Source organism: Clavelina lepadiformis, chromosome 2 (genome assembly GCF_947623445.1).
Source record: "Clavelina lepadiformis chromosome 2, kaClaLepa1.1, whole genome shotgun sequence".
NCBI classification, from domain to species: Eukaryota; Metazoa; Chordata; class Ascidiacea; order Aplousobranchia; family Clavelinidae; genus Clavelina; species Clavelina lepadiformis.
This window is the reverse complement of record NC_135241.1, coordinates 6,191,304-6,210,120: the sequence shown is the minus strand read 5'-3', so window position 1 is coordinate 6,210,120 and position 18,817 is coordinate 6,191,304. Positions and strand designations below refer to the sequence as shown.

Genomic DNA, 18,817 nt, shown 5'->3' with positions numbered 1-18,817 from the left:
AGATGTGTGTTAGAAGTAGAATAGTAATATGACACACAAAACAAATTCCTCCGTAAAGATGCAAAATTATGGCAATACTAAATTTTCTATCTCATGCTAGATATATTGAAATCCAAAACAAAGAAAACTACATATAATACATTTTGCAATTTCTCATGATTATAAAGCAGCCAAAATTGCAATAAAAATCTGCATGACTACACCAAACAAACATGAAAAATTGCACTTAGTAAGTACACGTGGCAATCAAAATTTTATTTCTTTCGTAATTCATACGACAGCCAGTTAGGTACCAGAAACATTTTTATCAAGAATGGTTGGTTTAAACCTCTAAATTAAAAATTTGTTTTACAAGTTATAAAAACTTAATGTCCAAAAGTAACTTACCAAAATTCGGAGTTTATTGTCATAATTGGGACCGACAATAAAGTAAAATGCCTTATCTGTCAGTAGTAACATCTGTTGTAGCATGTAAAAAATGGTTCTATGGAAAGCTTTATCAATAAAAACATGTAATTAAGAATAATTATTTTGCAGCAAAAAATTCATATTAAATTAATTTCCAGTCTTCCTTGATCATATCAGAAGCCTTTTCCCCAATCATATAGCTTGGAGCTTGTGTATTGGCAGAGGTAATGGCTGGCATGACAGAGGCATCTGCCACTCGAAGGCCTTCGACTTTGTACACCCTAGGATAAAACACATTGTAAAAGAAGAAATGTTAAGTGCATTTTTATCAATGCTCATGCAGACATGTACAGATAGCAAATCATTATTTAATGTGGTAATAACAAAACTGTAACTGAGTAAAAAGTCAAAAGCAATGTAGATATTTCAACTGTTAATGATTATAATGTATCCGTCAATGCTGCTTGTATTCCATTCAATTCATGAATGTGTATCAAAAGCTAAATATTGTAAATAACCTAAGGCGATGATCAGTAACTGCCATTTTATCAGAATTAGCACCCATTTTTGCAGTACAGCAAGGATGAAACATAGTCATGCCATGATTCCTTGCCAAACAGCGATAGAAGTTATCTGCCCTGTAGTAAAAAGACAAGCATTACGTGTTATGTATTAGTTGCTGGCTTCTGCTACTTTTCACTTGTCTGTAAGAATACTAATAAAAAATCACTGTTAAACACTCACATCCCATAGATATTTAGCTTCATGTTCTCAGTATCTTATTTCAGATACACCCAAACCTGTGCCAGTTTCCTCGGTAAATTTGCAAAAATTACCAATGATTTTTATTACAATTTAACAATCATTGTATTTCTTGGAATGCAAAACCTACCTCCCAAGCTCAATTTCCTTTTTACAACCAGGAGCAGCAAACATTAATTCCATTCCAAATGACAAAAAGGTTGGTGTATTCTCCAGTTTTTCCAGAAATTTTAGACCTAATGATAAAAAATTAACCACTTACTTCCAAAAACGTCATGTAGTATATTATGTATAATTAATAATATAATCAGTAAATGTTTCCCAAAATTCAATGCTCCCAGCTGAAAAACTCTATTAACAGAAAACTGGACCCTGCATAATGTCCTCATTGCCAATGTCTTTATTATTAGGTAGTTTACCCAACCACCTGAAGCCATACTCCCAGGTACTAGTATTTTACTACAACACATTGATATCTGACAAAGTACAGACTATTCCATTTCATCCAAGGTAACAAAAGCATTAGTTCACTGAGGAAAGTTACACAAACACCTCTCAATAAAGTCTCAACATCTTCAGGATCTTGAAGATAATTTGGATCAATAGCAGGGTGTTCACTGTAGTCACCGGAGCGAAGTCGTAGAGTGCCAGTGCTTTTGGGATGAGACAACATAATTACACTATTAAAATCCCCGAAGCGTTTGGAGTTCATTTTATTTGCTTGTTCCTGCATTTCCTTTATGACCTATAAGTTGGTAAACAAAATAAATTAAAATACCAAAGATAACATAATGAAATAAATGCAACCAACATTTGCATGCAAAATATATGAGAACTTGATACCTCAAGCTTGCTGTTAAGAATATCATGATAAAGTTCCACTGTTGATTTATCATTCGGATCTATGGGGACAGACTGAATGAAGAAGCTAAGATCTGGATAATCATACCTGAAAGCAAGCTTTACTGTATTTTTTGACAAACTATTGTTTGAAAAAAATAGTATGGTTACATAAAACTATTACGGCATAATACAAGTGTGAAATTAACATTGAAAAATTTTTGCTACAGATCACAAATAAATAATTCCTCGAGACATGCAATGATTTTTGTGTAATTTGTTAAATAAATAATTTTGAATCATCGTGAAATTACTTTGAGTAATGTATTGGTCAAGATTACTAACTGCCTATCAGTGAAATTTTTGTTTGTCTTTAAGTATCCGAAAACATCCAGTGCAACACTTCCCAATGAACTACTGCCATCATATAAGTATGAAAACAAGTTTGACAAGCTGAACTAAAAAAAATGTTTTTATGACTTTACATTGACCTATTACAAGTCAAAATTATTAAACAATTCCTGTAAAGAACGATTTAGACACATACAGTATGTAAAATGAAAGATGGATTTCATAAAAACGTTCAAAATAATTTTGTTGCTTTTCCATGATTAAATACAATAAAATTCTGAGATGCAGGATCTCACTACAGTAAAGGGTGAATCTGGTGATCAATATCCTGGTATAATTAAATTGTTGTTTTTCCAATAAGTTTATTGTAGTCTTATCTACAACATTGTGTAAAAATGTTCAAGAGAACTTATAGTTATAATTAGGGCCATTTTTATTTTGACCTAAAAAAAATTTTTTTTGACTTTATTTTTATCAAATTTTGACTTTATTTTGATCTAACGAAATTGCTTATTTGTAGAGGCCACAGTTCTTCCTCCAGTTACCTAAACATAATATTTTGTCGATTTCAGACCCAAACGTAATATTTTGTCGAAAAGTCAAGGTGTTATATTGATTATAAAAAGTGCGTCGTGTTCTTTGGCGATAGATTTAGGTAGCTTGTTTAATTTTGTCCTTGTGAAAAGGGCACTTTGCCTCGATTTTCTCCGCATGGTAAATTCTAATAAACAGGGAATGCTTGTTGTTGCTCCAATCCAGCTTGATGGTGTTTACTTTTCCTGTGGCCTTCAACAAAATACTTTTTATCGCACTTCACTATAACCTCGCAAAAATTGCACCATAAATCACCCCCGGGAGTTGCATTAAATTCATCAGAAAAATCTCGACAAATCTGTCTAACTTTTGCTGAAGACGATTTAGCTTGCTTAGGCATTTTTGTATTACAGAATGTCAGTAGGCTATTCCTAAAATCCAAATTGTTGATCTTCGAAAAGACCACGTTTATGAAGAGGAAGTGTTTTGTAAGAGCTATTTAAATACGTAACAATGAATAAACAATGGACAATTTGCGATAAAAGTTACTGCTGATCAAAGTGGGCATTGTGACTTATTTCCTGCTTTTATGGGTTAATATGGTTTAATTGTGTCGCAGTTCCTGATTTACAATGCTTCCATGAGGATTTTTACAAAAATTACTCTCGAGAAACACAAAAACTTTGTCAAAAGGCAAAATTTGACAAATTTTGACTTTATTGTAAATTTTGACTTTATTTTGACCTATAAACTTCTTAGAAACAATCCCCTAGGTGCTGAAAACAACTTTATTCTTTGATTCGTGGTCAGACGAGGTCCTTAAAAATTTTTGACTTTATTGACTTTTGCGGGTCCTAGTTATAATAAATAAACATTCGTAATTTAACCTTGAAAAGTTTTGTTGAATAAACGAATGCACTTACCTGCATTTAAAGTAACTTAGCTCACCTGTCCTAAGTTGTTTTTTAAATACCATAGAACAACTATCCTGTTTGCAGTGAATACCATATTAAAATACATGTAAAACAGCTACCATAATAATAACTCAAGCTATTTAACTCAAAATTACATTTAATTAAAATTTAATAAAAAATTGCTTTATTAGTAAGATTTCACTGTGTACCATCTCGGTGACCCATTGGAGAGTGTAATAAAAAGTATAACCTGTATTTTCTACAACATAAAAACAGTACAGTACAAAAACTTTTTCATCCAGTAAAATTTTTGTCATTTTACTACAACAAAGAAGACTTAAAAACAGAGATTACTGTTTACAGTTTAAGAGAATGTTGAATATATAATGTTGTTAAACAGGTTATAAACTTAAATCCTGTTTTTATGTCTAACATGATAAGGATAGGCCAATACAAATCCAGTTGGAATAGATTCAATGAATATCACCCAAAAAAGATTCGGGCGATAATGAATACTACTAATGGCGAACCTTAACATAAAATTACCTAAAAGTTTATTAACTGTGGTGAGACAGGATGGAACAAGATAAAGACACAATTCATGGCAATAAAAACATTTTCCAAATGCGTTTAAAAACTAAATTGCCATTTAACCGTTTTTTAAAACAAAGCAAACTACTTAGCAATTGCATCATGTCATAAGTTAAATGCAGCAATACAGTATATTGATGAAATTTTACCGTTTGCTACAACGCGTGGCTGACATGATATTCATATTAATATTAATTAATTCATGTTCATGTTTGCAAGAACCAGAACAATTTTTCATGTGGCACAGCCTTAATTAAAACAACAGAGTGAGCCAAAGTAACCACTTAAGCAAGAGTGTTACCCTCAAGCAGTTCTAACCTAGTTTGTAAGTATGCTTCTGTAAACTTTTAGCTTTCCTGAAGTGAGACATCTATGTATACACAAAAGTAGTACTTGTAGATTGCAAAACATAAAAAGAGCTGGAGTTGTACAAAAATACGCAATGATTAATTATTATCTACAAAGAACATAAACTTACTGCATCAGGAGATACCACTTGATCAGAAATGTCTTTTTGAGAAGAGAATGACAACACCATGCAGATATGATCTTGAAGATTGGATCCAACACCAGGAAGATCTGCCATAACGTTGACCTGAATCATATCAATAAAAATGCCCCTGTGAAAAATCAAACAATAAAACATACAATCGCAAACAAAATAAAACAAACTTTTAATTTGTTCTTAATAAAGTTACTCACAGCTAAGTTTTCCAAATGCTTTTTGGGACCAATCCCTGACAACATTAAAATCTGGGGAGTGCCAACTGCACCAGCACTCAAAATAACTTCATTTGTTGCTCTCACTATTTTCTCTTTGCCATATCTTATATATTTCACTCCTGTAGCTCTTGGTTTACCATCTTTATCTTCATCAAATAAAATTTTACTAACTTGTGCATTGGTCAAAACATGCAGATTCTTTCTAAAAAACAAATTAAGAAAAAAAGGTTCCATAATATGTTAAAATTTATATATTTTAGGACATTTGATGTAGTGCAAAGGTATCATGGAAATACAGTGTACATGATACCATAGTAACTTTAACCCAAAACTGTGCTTGCAAAAATAATATAAATAATTTTTTATGCAAAATACCTAGAAGAAATAGGATACAGATAAGCATCTGCAGCACTGTGCCGTTTTCCATTCAGTATTGTGCTTTGAGTTCTTGAAAACCCTTCATCTTCATCACTGTTATAGTCAATTATCTTATATCCTGTTCCATACAATGTCAGTTACAAATGCAATGGTGGCTTTTAAAGTTATAAGAATACAAGCACAAATATGCAGTTTATAGATATACAAAAAACACAACCATTAATAAAACAAAGTAAATACCAAGTTCTTTTCCCGCCTTTAAAATCCACTCTGCAATTCCATGATCTTTTCTAATATCTATATTCAAAGGTCCGCCATAGCCATGGTATTCTGAATTGGAGAGATCTGGTGATGCCATATGTTCTGATTTTTTGAAATATGGCAACACACTTTTATAGTCCCAATCTTTTGCACCAAGCTTTACCCAAGAGTCATAATCATGAGGGCTGCCTCTAGCATAAACCATGTAGTTGAGTACGCTTGTGCCCCCAAGAACTTTTCCACGTGGCCACCTGCTTTTCTATAAAGAAACATCAAGGATAAAAATTAAACATTAATAAAACATCACTCAAGTTACTACTGGCAATAATTCAGTATAAAGTAGGTAGTCAAAATGGTATTCTGTATTCAAGCACAACTATGGTAGCATATGTTTCTGCATCACAAAGCAAGTCAAGTCTTTGCATGGACCAACCCTGTCCACATATGCACCAGAAGAATGTCTTTGTGGCTCTGTGTTATATTTCCAGTCCATCTCTCCATTTAATGTTAATGCTGCCAACAATGGTACTTTGCTAAACAGGTTTAAAGGATGCTCCCCACCAGCTTCCAATACAAGCACTCTAAAATATGAAAATTATGTTTTGTTATCATTGAGACCACATTATTGGATTATGATACTTTTCACCAGCTATTGTTCAGTAACAATTCAGGAATAAGTAACGGTTTAGTTATAGTACTGTATAGGAAACAATACTGCAGTGTTGGCTAACATACTTCACATTTGGTATCTCAGTGAGCCTGTTAGCTATAACACTTCCAGTTGTGCCTGCTCCAACTGTAAATAATAGTTGTACAAATATGATAATAAGGCATAACTTAGATATACAAACTCTTGTTTTTTTGTCAAAAAAGTCAACCTTAACAAATACATAGAAGGTATATAAAATATACGTGTACATACATGTACACACCTATAATAAAATCATATTCTTCCAATGGCTCATTTATGCTGATTGTCCAATACCAAGTTAGAAAATAAGGAAACAAAACAGCAATAGCCAATGCGACTAAAACGAATCTAATCATTTTGCTAAGTTGAAGTTCCAGCTATAAAAACGATGCAAAGGATTAGGTTAAAGAAAACACATAACACAGCAGTATGCAAACTAAATGAAATCATGTCACGTCATATTACAATAACTTTATAACAAAATAACGTTAAAATGAATGCTTGCATGGTAATTTGGGCATTGGAGATTCACATAGCAACATAAACTCATTCAAATCTAAAATTTTCAAAACCTAGTAGATAATGACATGAAAAAATAAAAATACAAAATCAAGAATATTTTTGTGTGCCTCATATTTGCACTTGGTACAAACTACGATACCGGTATTGAAAAATTTCTACTCAGAATATCTTATATATTTATTTTACAGCACTTAAATATTTGTATGTATGAAAAAGCGTAGAATAAAGAAAGTTTACTGCAAACTTTAAACAAGTGTTGAACAACAACAGTGTTCTACCACAACTTGAATTAAACGTTGCTTAGATCATCAGCAATGTTGCAACAACTTGCAATTGAGCAAACTATGTAAACTTGTGAGTTGAAAGGCTAAAATAAGAAAGAGTCAATATTTAACTTTCAAACGTACATTGAGATTGGGGAGTAGAACATGACTAGCCAAAAATTTAAAAAGAAAGGTACAAATTTCAAAAGTTGTCCAACTAAATCACCTTTTTTATTTGCCACGTACGACGCCCAAATATAGAATGCATGGTAAACAAAACCTTTTGTTGCAGATTTATGGTTAACAAACTGTTTGCGTTATCGCACACGGGAATCTCCCTTTAAGTGGAGTTTTCACTGGCGTTTATTATTCTTTGGATATGCCAAGTGAGAGCTAAATAGGTTCCCAAGTAAAAAAGTGCAGGGGTCCAGGCCCTACTGGCCCCATTTGTTCCGCCATTTACGCCAAATTGTGGTGGAAGCCTTAGCATTTAAGGTCATATTCGCCAAGTATGACCTAGACCTATACTTACAACCAGGAAGATCGAGCATTACCGTTGTTGATACGGAGTTTTTTACCGCTTAATCGAGTTGTATAGAGATATTTTGAGAAGAACGTTACAAAACTCATAATGATGTGAGTATGGATACGTGCCTTTCGCCACGCCTTAGACATTTTTCTGTGAATTTTTTTTTTTTAATTTACGTTCCTTTTTGGATTAACTGTCTTTATATAGCCTATCCTTGCGTTTTCAATGTTTATTCACTTCTAATGGCCTACTTTACATTACGATTGTCAGTTTAGTTTATCTTTGCAAATAAAGTTTTATCAGTTTTTTAATTTGGGGGCCAATATGCCTCTGTGTAGAAGTAACCCTGCTACTAGAGAAGAACACGCAACGTTACTGAAGTCAGATGAAATCTCATGATCATATACTGACATCCAGACTGGCCACAGGTCTGTAGCGATCTCTGGTTGTGAGATCACGTGTTTGCGTCAATAAACTCCGCTTGACCTGACTTCATGAAGGCAGCGTGTCCTTCTCTGCCAGCAAAAATTACAGACAAACAGTGAGATAAAACTAAAACCAAAACGTTTATTCAAACTCGTGCAACATAAGACATTCTGTGACATCTTGTCAGCACAACCATATATATATAACACGCCCAATGATAATTATATGTGAGGAAGGTGCTGAAAAGTTATAAGGATAATGCCATGTAGAATGACTGGGTGGCACCAAACATTTCTGTGTTCGATATCCAGTGGTGCTACCGTTGTAGTGTTGGTGGGCAAAGTAATAAAGACGCATGTTCCTGCTCAGTAAACCTGGTGAACCATTATAAATTCGGGCAATTCGATATAAAAATTCAAAAAACCAAAATAAAAATGTGTGGCAATCGGAACTTACACAAGGACAATGTTAGCAACCAGAGCTCGAGCGATATACAATCATCGTCAGTCTATAGATTCTAGAACCTGGAACAAAATAGCAAAAACTTACTTTTGAGACATTAACTTCCTAAAAAAGGAAGCTTACCCCAAAACAATTAATGAAATGTGAAAAATCATTCTTCCCAAAACGTTACTCTTTTTTGCCCCGAAAATCGGTAAAACGGATTCCTCGCCAAAAGAACAAAATTTTTTACGGTCTCGTTTAGTAAAAATCGATAGAGACAATAAAAAGACATTCGCAAATGTTTAGTCTTTGAAGTCTTACTTCACTCAACGTTAAAATACTTCTATGTATGATATTATTTTGTTACTGTACCCATCATATTTAGATTCGTCAGATTAGATGGTTAGGTGGACACTGTAGCTAGAATCTTTTCAGACGTTTTTAGGAACTTAGTTTTAAAAGTACCAATATTAGTCGTTTCAGCTTTCATGTAGAAAATGCAGGAAACGACAAGGAAGAAAGTAGTCACGCAAAGAACCTTGCTGCAGCCAATTATGATAACCGTGACGACAGTTTTCACTCATCTTAACGTAATCGTCACTAGAATGCAGGTGATTTGAGTGTAAGTGCCCTCTGAGGAACTTATCTACCTAAAACACTCCCGATTTCCTGGATAATTTGGAAAACTCGGAGAAGTAATCCATCTTAATTACACATACATAAGCTGTGACGCCAGTGCTTTGCCATTGAGAAGTCATTGTCTAGTTATAGTATAGAGTGAGCAAAGATTTTCTTGGTCCGAAAATAGATAGCAAATCAACATCAAGTGTTTGTGATTACCGATCACAAGAGAACCAGGCAGAAATCGGTATGAGTCGATTGAAGATCATCTTGCCCATAAATGTGTAAGCGGTCGGGTTTACACTCAGCAATTAAATACACAAACTTCTAATCGACTTTGTTGAATTCTAAGTGACGTATGCAAATGAAACAACACATATTGTAAGACTTTCTGGGTGTGAAAAGCATCCATGGTCTAATCAAGACTGCTCAGTGCTCGTAGACGTTGCCCATAAATCATGTGCTAAAACTTGAAACCTGGTGGCATGATAGAATAGTTCAAGGACACCACCAATCACTCAAACCACAATCTTGATCTGTTTTGTTACAAACTCGTTCATTTTGAAAGAAGTTAACATGTGCTGCCTATCATGTAAATGTTTATGGAACAAAAAGTGGCCTGCAATTGGACCACGTTTTTTAAACAAAAATAGTTAAAAACGTCGGCCAACATGAACATACAAACAAATGTCACTGCAGGGGAGTGTATTCAAGTAAGACGCGTTGATTTGCCAGAACAAATTACAAAACCAAGAGTAGAGGGAATGTTAACATGATAAATATAAAAACTGCAATTAATCGAGACAGGCGGAAGACAAACAAGGTAGTTTCTCATTCAGATTTTTAGGTTCGATTAGTACAGAAAGAAAGAATTTGAACAAAAATATAATTTTGATGAATAGTAATTAGAAAAGTGCATAATTACAACATACTCAAAACATCCAGTATATTACATTATATGTAGTCAATCTAACGCATCAAATTAAATGTAAAATATAGGTGGCTTCGTTAGAAAATACATAAAATTAGACAATCTACGTTGCATATGTTAAAAAACGTAAGTGTGGCAGATATTAGTATAAATTAAAAGAACTGCGATGGTAAATCAGCAATATTAATCACTTGCATGTTATTTCATTTAGCTCACTGTATTGATAGTTTAAAAACGTATCATGTTTTACTAATAAAGAAACTACACTAAATTCCAATCTTCCTTGATCATATCAGCAGCCTTTTCACCTATCATGTAGCAAGGAGCTTGTGTATTGCCAGACGTTACAGCTGGCATCACTGAAGCATCTGCCACTCGAAGACCCTCAACTTTATACACTCTGAAACCAAAAGAATGAACTTAAAAAAACATTGTTAAATATATGGAAAAGGTTAAAACAAACATATTAGAATTGTGGCCCAACAGGATGTAAGTACACGATGATGACTTCATCTGACTCCTAATAAAGTTGCACGTTCTTGTTGGGAAGAACAGCTAAGTTACTGTATTTCTCACAGAAGTATGTTGGCCAACGAATAAAAACCAATAAAACTTTATTTGCAAACGCATAAACGTAATGTAAAATAAGGTACTGAACAAAGTTGAAAACGCAAGGGTATGTAAAGAAAAGTAATCAACGGAAGAAATGTAAATTAAGAAGGAAAACGAGAACTTAAAGGAAAATGTACAAATCGTGGCGCTTGCCACCACAGAATAAAAGCAAACCTCAGGCGATGGTCAGCAACTGCCATTTTATCCGTTCTTGCGCCCATTTTTGCAGTGCAACAGTGATGGTATACAGTAAGAATATTTCTTCTTGCTACGCAACGATAAAATTCCTCTGATCTACAACGGTATTTTCAAAACAAAATTAGACTTAACTAATTAACTGACGTTAAAACTGCAAATAATTTTCTGATAAGCCAAATCAAAAACAATTACTAGATACATTCAAAGATCACTAGATGCATTTTAAAAACATTTTCATAACCATTTTGGATTTGCAAAAAATTATCTGCTAACAAATTTATACACATTGTCTGATGCATAAGATGCTGCAAATAAGCCAACATAGAGTACCTTACAGGACCACTTTTTTCACATTTAGGAGAAGCAAACATCATTTTCATGCCATAAGATAAGAATGTAGGAGACTTTTCCATTTTTTCCAAAACCTTAATACCTGATAATGCAGTACAGTTATAAGTATTACATTAGTTGTTATTATGATGCACCTATAGATTTTTCAACACTTTATAGTAATAATTTTTATTTGAATAATTTGATTACCGCACCAGTTCATGAGATTGGCTCTAAACCTCACTTTTATACCAAATCTTAAGCAGGCATCTCTAAAAATCACTGAAATACAAAGCAAACCTCTCACTAATGTCTCAACATCTTTAGAATCTTTGAGATAATTTGGATCAATGACAGGATGTATACTGTAGTTGCTTGACTTAAGTCTGATAGTACCCATGCTTTCAGGATGGGATAGTATAACTAATATACTAAGATCATTCAATTTATCCAACTTCACTTTTTTTGCTTGTTCTTGTATGTCGTTAATGGTCTGAAATTAGTATATTCATGTTAGAAAAAATAGGAAGGAAGGAACATTAACTATCAGAAAATTATCCTGATAAAACAGTATGAAAGCTAGAAAAGCTGCAGATCAGGTATAAATAAAATTAATTAGCATCAAACTGTATGTCAATACTGAAAACATCTAAAATCTCAAATATCTCTACCTCATTGTCTATATTCAAAATATGTTTGTGAAAGTCTATAAGCTGTTTATTTCCAACGTCAAACTGAGCGGACAGCATTTGAAAGGCGATGTCAGGATAATCAAACCTAAGAGCAAAATTTTCTACTTCAAGAATGTGTCATCTTTGTGGCAACATTTTCAATAATTTAACTGCAAAAGGACAGTTATGAAATTATTTTCAACTTCGTTTTTTTATCACTTTCAGCGATGCAAAATGTAATTTAACAATATGCAATTTAAAAAGTTTCACATATATATGGTTTCATCACAAAAAAATGGTTGCATCTGCTTGATAAGTTACGTGCACAAAACTTGTCACAATTCAGCTTCAAATAGAATTGTTGGATATGGAACAAAAATCACAAACTTTTTATCACGAAAGTTTTTGTTTGTCTTTAAAAATGCAAATCCATCTGCTGTGCAACTTCCTAAGGAACCACTGCCGTCATACAAATATGAAAACAAGGTGGACAAACTAAGCTGAAAAAATCAAAATGCAAGGCTTACATATTTCAATAAGAACAGGAGCAAAAAGTAAAAAAATATGAGCGGTATACAAGTCCCTGAAAAGTATGTTGATATGTCACGTCATGTACCTGGTAAGAGTACTTTATTTTTGATATGTTACAAAACTTTTATCTCAGGAAAAAAGAGCTCAATAACATTACTTAGTAGCGTTCATGTGTTGTCGTATAATCACACTGATTCTAGGAAGTTTTGTTAAAAGAGTTGAAAATTTCATAATAGTAAAAGACATAACTTACACAGCAGCGTGTAAATACCTTGCATGTTCTTCAAGCAAGACAATAAAAAATTTAAAACAACCTGACAAAATTATAGATATTTACAGTTTTGCTGGATATCACTTCATCAGAAATATCTATGTCCGATTTGACTCCTATTGGTAACATGACATGATCCTGGAGGTTAGATCCAACACCAGGAAGATCAGCTACAACTTTAACCTAGAAAACGTCCAAGAATCATTTGATAATGAATAACAATAACACTTTATTTTAATCCAGGTAATAAGACACAATATTAGCACAACTAAACACAGACATACCTTCCTTGAGAATTATTATTTAAAAAAACAGTAGCACCAAAAGTAAAAGAGATACTCACAGCATTATCTTCTAAATGTTTCTTTGGCCCAATCCCTGACAACATTAAAAGATGGGGAGTGCCAACTGCACCAGCACTCAAAATAACTTCATTTTTAGCCTTCACGATTTTCTCTTTGCCATATCTAACATATTTCACTCCAGTAGCTCTTGGTTTACCATTTTTATCTTCATCAAATAAAATTTGACTGACATGTGCATTTGCCAAGATGTGAAGATTTTGTCTGAAAAACAAAGAAAAAATTTGAGACCACTTTTACAATGGGCTATTTGACTTACTTCTGACCACTTTTCGTCACAGTGCGCGACTGGTTGCTTTGGTGGTCGATTATTAAATAGGCTGTAATAACTAATAACAGTGGTTGGTGCCTAATTATGAACTGTTTGCAATACCCCTCACAACTCTGTGCCACCGACGACCTGTGTTTGGTAACAAACGAGCAGTTCCTGATCAGTCTATGACGAATATGACGTGGTCAAGTGATCAGTGAATTATCGACAGCTTGGGACAAGTCAAAAATCACTCTGCTACCTCTTTCCAACATTTGCAGAGTGATCACGACTTTTTGCAAATTACTATCAGAAACAGTGGAAAGCAGTCGGCAATTGAATTATATCTTTTAGTTTTTAGTATCAATAAAAAACTTCTTGTGCAACATGCCATACTGCAATCTCCCATTAACTTGAGATTTCACCAAAAACCTTTCTGTGTTTGGTTTTTGGCCTTGTTTATTTGCAATGTAATCACGTTGATGAAGTCTTGGTCATGCTAACAAAGCTGCATGCAGAGACCAACTAATCCCAAATGCAACAATGACTGATGTTAACACAAATGGTATAGACTACAGAGGCTACTAGAAAGAGTACACACAATTTCGATGTTTGCCTTGGCATTATCGCAAGTAAAGGTAAGCATGACTACACCAATCTTTTTTCCCGATCACTCATAGGGTAAAAATTGGTGAAGATTGTGGACTAGATCCTGTAGTGAGACTGGGCCTTAAACTAAACAATATACTCTAATGATACTGCAAACAGTTAACTAACCTCGATGAGACAGGATATAAAAATGCATCAGCTGCACTGTGTCGCTTTCCATTCTGTGTGGTACTCTGTACATAGGCAAACCCTTCGTCTTCATTACTGTTGTAATCAATTATCTTATATCCTGTGATAAATTAAATGGTAAAAAAATATAAGCACTGTATCTAGTTGTATACCGTTTGTTTCACTTTAAAATCACATCTATATAGAAATGTATACTTGTTAAAAATATACCTATTTCTTCGCCAGCTTTTACAAACAAATCTTGACTTCCATGATCTTTTCTAATATCTATATTCAAAGGTCCGTCATATCCATGGTATTCTGAATCGGACAGGTCAGGTGATGCCATATGTTCTGATTTTTTGAAATATGGCAACACACTTTTATAGTCCCAATCTTTTGCACCAAGCTTCACCCATGAATCATAATCATGAGGACTGCCTCTGGTGTAAACCATAAGGTTGAGTACGCTTGTGCCCCCAAGAACTTTTCCACGAGGCCATAAGCTTCTCTGTGAGTAAGTTTGTAGCATTATTATGTCTAACCAGTACCACTCTATACAAAACCATGTTTTCTTATTTCAGCACTTGGATATATATAAAGAGAAGTTGCAAAAATGTCTACCTCAAAACATTGGACAAACATTATGACAAAGTGAAACTTCAACAAAAGAATAAAAAAGAAGATACGTTACTATGATGGCATGTACTAACATTTTCTGAAAGTGACCCGGAAGAATACTTTTGAGGTTCAGTGACATACTGCCAGTCCATATTACTCTTTTGCAAAGCAAGTGACAACATGGGAATACTTTTAAGAAAGTTTAATGGGTGCTCTCCACCTGCTTCTAGCAAAAGCACTCTAAGAAAAAGTAATCAAAGCATTGGAGTCAAAGTTTGACGGCAAATGTTTGACACAGAAATATCTCATTTTTGCTAAGGTACCTTTAAACATTGTGTCACAAATGAGACACACTTTTTATTTAATACTTTCGGGGCCAAGGAAGGTAAAATTACGTTATCTGACTATTGGTTTGGTGCAAACGTATGTAAAGTTATGTTGCTTCGAATTTCATTTTGCTTCATTGCCAGAGCTCATAGAATTGTGTACGCAGGTAAAACACTTGACGAACTTGCGGTCAGTGCTTGATATTGTGCTACTCAGGTTGCGTGTGAGTGGGATATTTTCCTTTTTTATCTTTGTGATATTGTTGTTACATCATACGAGGGAGTTCTTGCTTGGCTTTGTATCTTTTTAATATAGTGTAGATCAACAGCTGCTTTACGTAAAAGTGTTGGAAATAGGGACGCCCCCAGAACCCTGGCACTCAATGTGATGATGCCTAACGGTGTTAGCAGCGAAAGTGTTAGGAAATTTTAAACAATTTGTAACCACTAAAAAGATTAATAGCAAATAAAAACAAAAACACTGAAAAATCTTGGTTATATAACAACTTACAAATAAATAATTCAATTCCAACCTATTGAATATCATTTTATGATTCAAATTTGCAAAACATGAACCAATTGTACAATTTCAAAATGAAAATTATAAAGTCCTGTAATTTTTGGTATGTAATTCAAAAATTAAGCTGAAACAAGTAGAAAAACTATGAAAATACAACTTACTTGACATTTGGTATTTCAGTAAGTCTGTTTGCAACAACACTTCCACTTGTCCCTGCCCCAACTGCAAAGAAAATTTTGTAAGTAATGTTGAATTTTGCGTGAAGTATATTTAAAAAAATGAAATGAAATATATTTTACAATATTAACAGTTTTGAATTGTTTTCAATTTGAGTACATAATTGGAAAGAATGTAGCTGAGCATACATGTGACTTGAGGGTGTGGAAAGTGCAAAATCTAGCTCAGTGTGGACTTAAAGTAGTCATGATAAACAAAGAATAATGATGCATTGTGTTTACACTGCCATATAGTCAGGTTGAAAAGCATGACACTTTTTCTTTGAGATTTCTGGGGTACCGAGTATAAAATGGTGTACTAGGTGCATTTTGCAGTCTGTAATGAACACAAACAAAACACAAAACTTGTGTGCCTTCCTTTTTGTTTGTATAAAAGGAGACATTTGGGTGCACCAAACACAGTATGGAAATGTTTTGAGGGTGCAGTTGCCATGCTTTCCACTATGGTCATTTAGATTATCCAAATTCTAACTTTCTTAACAAACAAGCAAAATACCAGAAGAAATTTATTTGCAAAAACATACCTATAATAAAATCATATTCTTCCAGTGGTTCCGAAATGCTGATTGTCCAGTACCAAGTTAAAAAGTGAGGGACAAGCCAGGTAATAAAAAGTGTAACAAAAATAAACCTAAACATCTTCTGGATCCTTCCAGCAGATGCAAGTAACTAAATACACATAATTTGTCGTGTGTGTTGCGTACTGTTAGCTAACGCCATAAAAACCACAGACAACTGCGCTGGTGGATGATACAGTTCTAGAACTATTAAAAGGTGTAGAAACCTTTTTTAAAATAAGTTGCCCCTACACTGACAAATGTAAGTGGATACGGGCAAAATACCCGATCTGTATTCCGTGGCAGACCGAGATAAATTTCAAGCAAACTTTTTGCACACTTACACTTTGCACAGGCCCAGTAAAGCAAAACGCCACAATGTCTTGCCTTAAGTACAGAGTAAGGACATACTCATAGCATTGAACAAGTTCTAAGCAAAGTTTGCACAATGTTTAGAATCATCGACAAATGAGTACGGCTGACTTCATATATTTGGTTAGCCACAATGATAGGGTACATTTCCAATAGCAATTTTAACTGCTAAATTTTCTAGTGATATCGCCAATTGCCGCATTCTAGTTTTGAATAGTTTTGAATGTAGTTACTGATTAGTAGATCAGTAGTTTGGTGTTATCATAAGAACTTCTGTTATTGTTATACAACAGCCTGCTGTTTTCAAATAACACCATGTTATTGACTGTTTACTGCTCAGTAGATGACAGGCTGCTGCTCATGACGTAATGAACAGCTGACTGTCATTGCTTGAGTAACAACCTGTTGTTATTGTTTGCTGCTGAAAACTGGACTGATCACTGTTTGTTTCTATCAAGGATATTCAAAAGCATCAAAACAGGAACAAAGATTATGTTATCCTCACCCACAAAACCAGTTGTTAAATATACGAAACATAAACCATACAATTCAACATTCTTTTCTAAAAACCATTGTGCATTTTTCCTTGAAAAACTCCACATCAGCCGCTCACTTCGTTGAAAATCTAACCTGCTATTGATCACATCACTAGTCAGCAAGTAGTAGCAGGGCGCTATTGGACAACAGCAGGCTGCTATTTAACAGTAGCACCCGCACTTTTGGTTACGGCCCTGCCTTCAAATTTCGATGAGAAACGATGAAAACTTATCAGAACCACATGATTTCTTGAAAAGGTGTCATGTGTGTCAACATGGAATTACAAGTATTAGCCTGGATATGAACTGAAGAAAGATTGAATAGATGCACACTTGGCTCGCTGTTGCACACCTGTACACTTGAATTACCCGGTCTGTACACCTGAGATCTCGGCAAATCCTGCCATGAATTACAGACCGGCATAATACAAAAAACGTTTTATTTGCCAATTCGTCGTAAAACTAACGAATTATTAAATCTCCAAAATCCGGATCCAGCCAGACTCATATATAGCTGATTGTATTGTATTTTTTATTTTTCGCCATTAACTGTACGGAGCGAAAGTTAGGATGCTAACCGTTGTAGTTGTAGCACAATAAAACACATGCTCACGAACAGTTAATCAGCTAATTTTCATCAATGGCAACACTTTTCAATATTAGCTCATCTCGTATTTCACTGCTATTTGAGCATAACTCCGGCACATTCAGTTAAAACGCGTTTATGTGTACATATAACCTCACCTTCGGGAGATTCGGACATCCGACTTTACTAACTAACATAATAATCAAACGCACAAAAGCCACAACATCAGGAAATTTACTTGTTTGTTTACGATTAAGGGTAAACCCCATAAAAGAAATCTAGAGACATTTTATAAAACCAACTGCAATTGGCAGTTGGTGAATTCGGTTATATATAAATCGACTTTGTTTTTGTAAAAACTGAACTGTTAGCTCATAGCGAAGGCTATATAAATCCAGACATACCATATAACAAATGGCATAGTAGTTAACAATTAACTTCAATTCAAAGTTAATAGCTTTATTTTTTCATCGATCAAGGCTCCGTTCACGCTTGTAAAAAGACGTAATTTCTTTGTTTATTTTATTCTAAAGTGAAATTACTAAAAATGCAATTAATCGAAAAATCCCACATGAGACTCCCTGAAATTTTTCATCCACTTTAGTAGGCCTATGTCCTAGGTCAGGGCTCAACTATTTTTAGCAAAGTACCAGTTAAAAAAGTTCAATATTTGCTTCAAATTCTTCCTTGAACAAACCATTTTCATTGTCAAACTTCCTTCTCTTGAAAGATGCTATATTATCTGTAATTAACTAATTACCGATTCTAGTTAAATTAGGAGTGAACTATAAAGTTCTGCAAATTATTGCTAGTCTGGAGCTGAACAGAAGTAATAATAACACTGCACTTTATTCCTGTACATCTGCAAAATG

General features: G+C 34.0%; 2 protein-coding genes across 3 annotated transcripts; both read right to left on the bottom strand.

Moving 5' to 3' along the window:
* Positions 1–234: 234 nt before the first annotated feature.
* On the bottom strand, positions 235–6,826 carry LOC143447381 (glucose dehydrogenase [FAD, quinone]-like). Its single transcript, XM_076947457.1, has 13 exons — positions 6,695–6,826; positions 6,498–6,558; positions 6,196–6,343; positions 5,742–6,021; positions 5,499–5,619; positions 5,103–5,325; positions 4,879–4,995; positions 2,356–2,468; positions 2,014–2,119; positions 1,723–1,915; positions 1,301–1,406; positions 927–1,046; positions 235–689 (listed from the first exon to the last, which is right to left on the bottom strand). The coding sequence occupies exons 1-13, from the start codon at positions 6,807–6,809 to the stop codon at positions 551–553; spliced, it is 1,842 nt and encodes a 613-aa protein (XP_076803572.1). The 5' UTR covers positions 6,810–6,826; the 3' UTR covers positions 235–550.
* A 3,122-nt stretch (positions 6,827–9,948) lies between these two features.
* Positions 9,949–16,583, bottom strand: LOC143447382 (L-sorbose 1-dehydrogenase-like). Of its 2 annotated transcripts, XM_076947458.1 has the most exons (13): positions 16,419–16,583; positions 15,820–15,880; positions 14,905–15,052; positions 14,423–14,702; positions 14,192–14,312; positions 13,146–13,368; positions 12,869–12,985; positions 12,388–12,500; positions 12,001–12,106; positions 11,630–11,822; positions 11,330–11,432; positions 10,976–11,095; positions 9,949–10,589 (listed from the first exon to the last, which is right to left on the bottom strand). In XM_076947458.1, the coding sequence occupies exons 1-13, from the start codon at positions 16,531–16,533 to the stop codon at positions 10,451–10,453; spliced, it is 1,839 nt and encodes a 612-aa protein (XP_076803573.1). In that variant the 5' UTR covers positions 16,534–16,583; the 3' UTR covers positions 9,949–10,450. The 2 variants fall into 2 exon arrangements, with proteins under 2 accessions (XP_076803573.1, XP_076803574.1); XM_076947459.1 differs by lacking the exon at positions 14,905–15,052 and having other exon boundaries at positions 16,419–16,463.
* Positions 16,584–18,817: the final 2,234 nt, after the last annotated feature.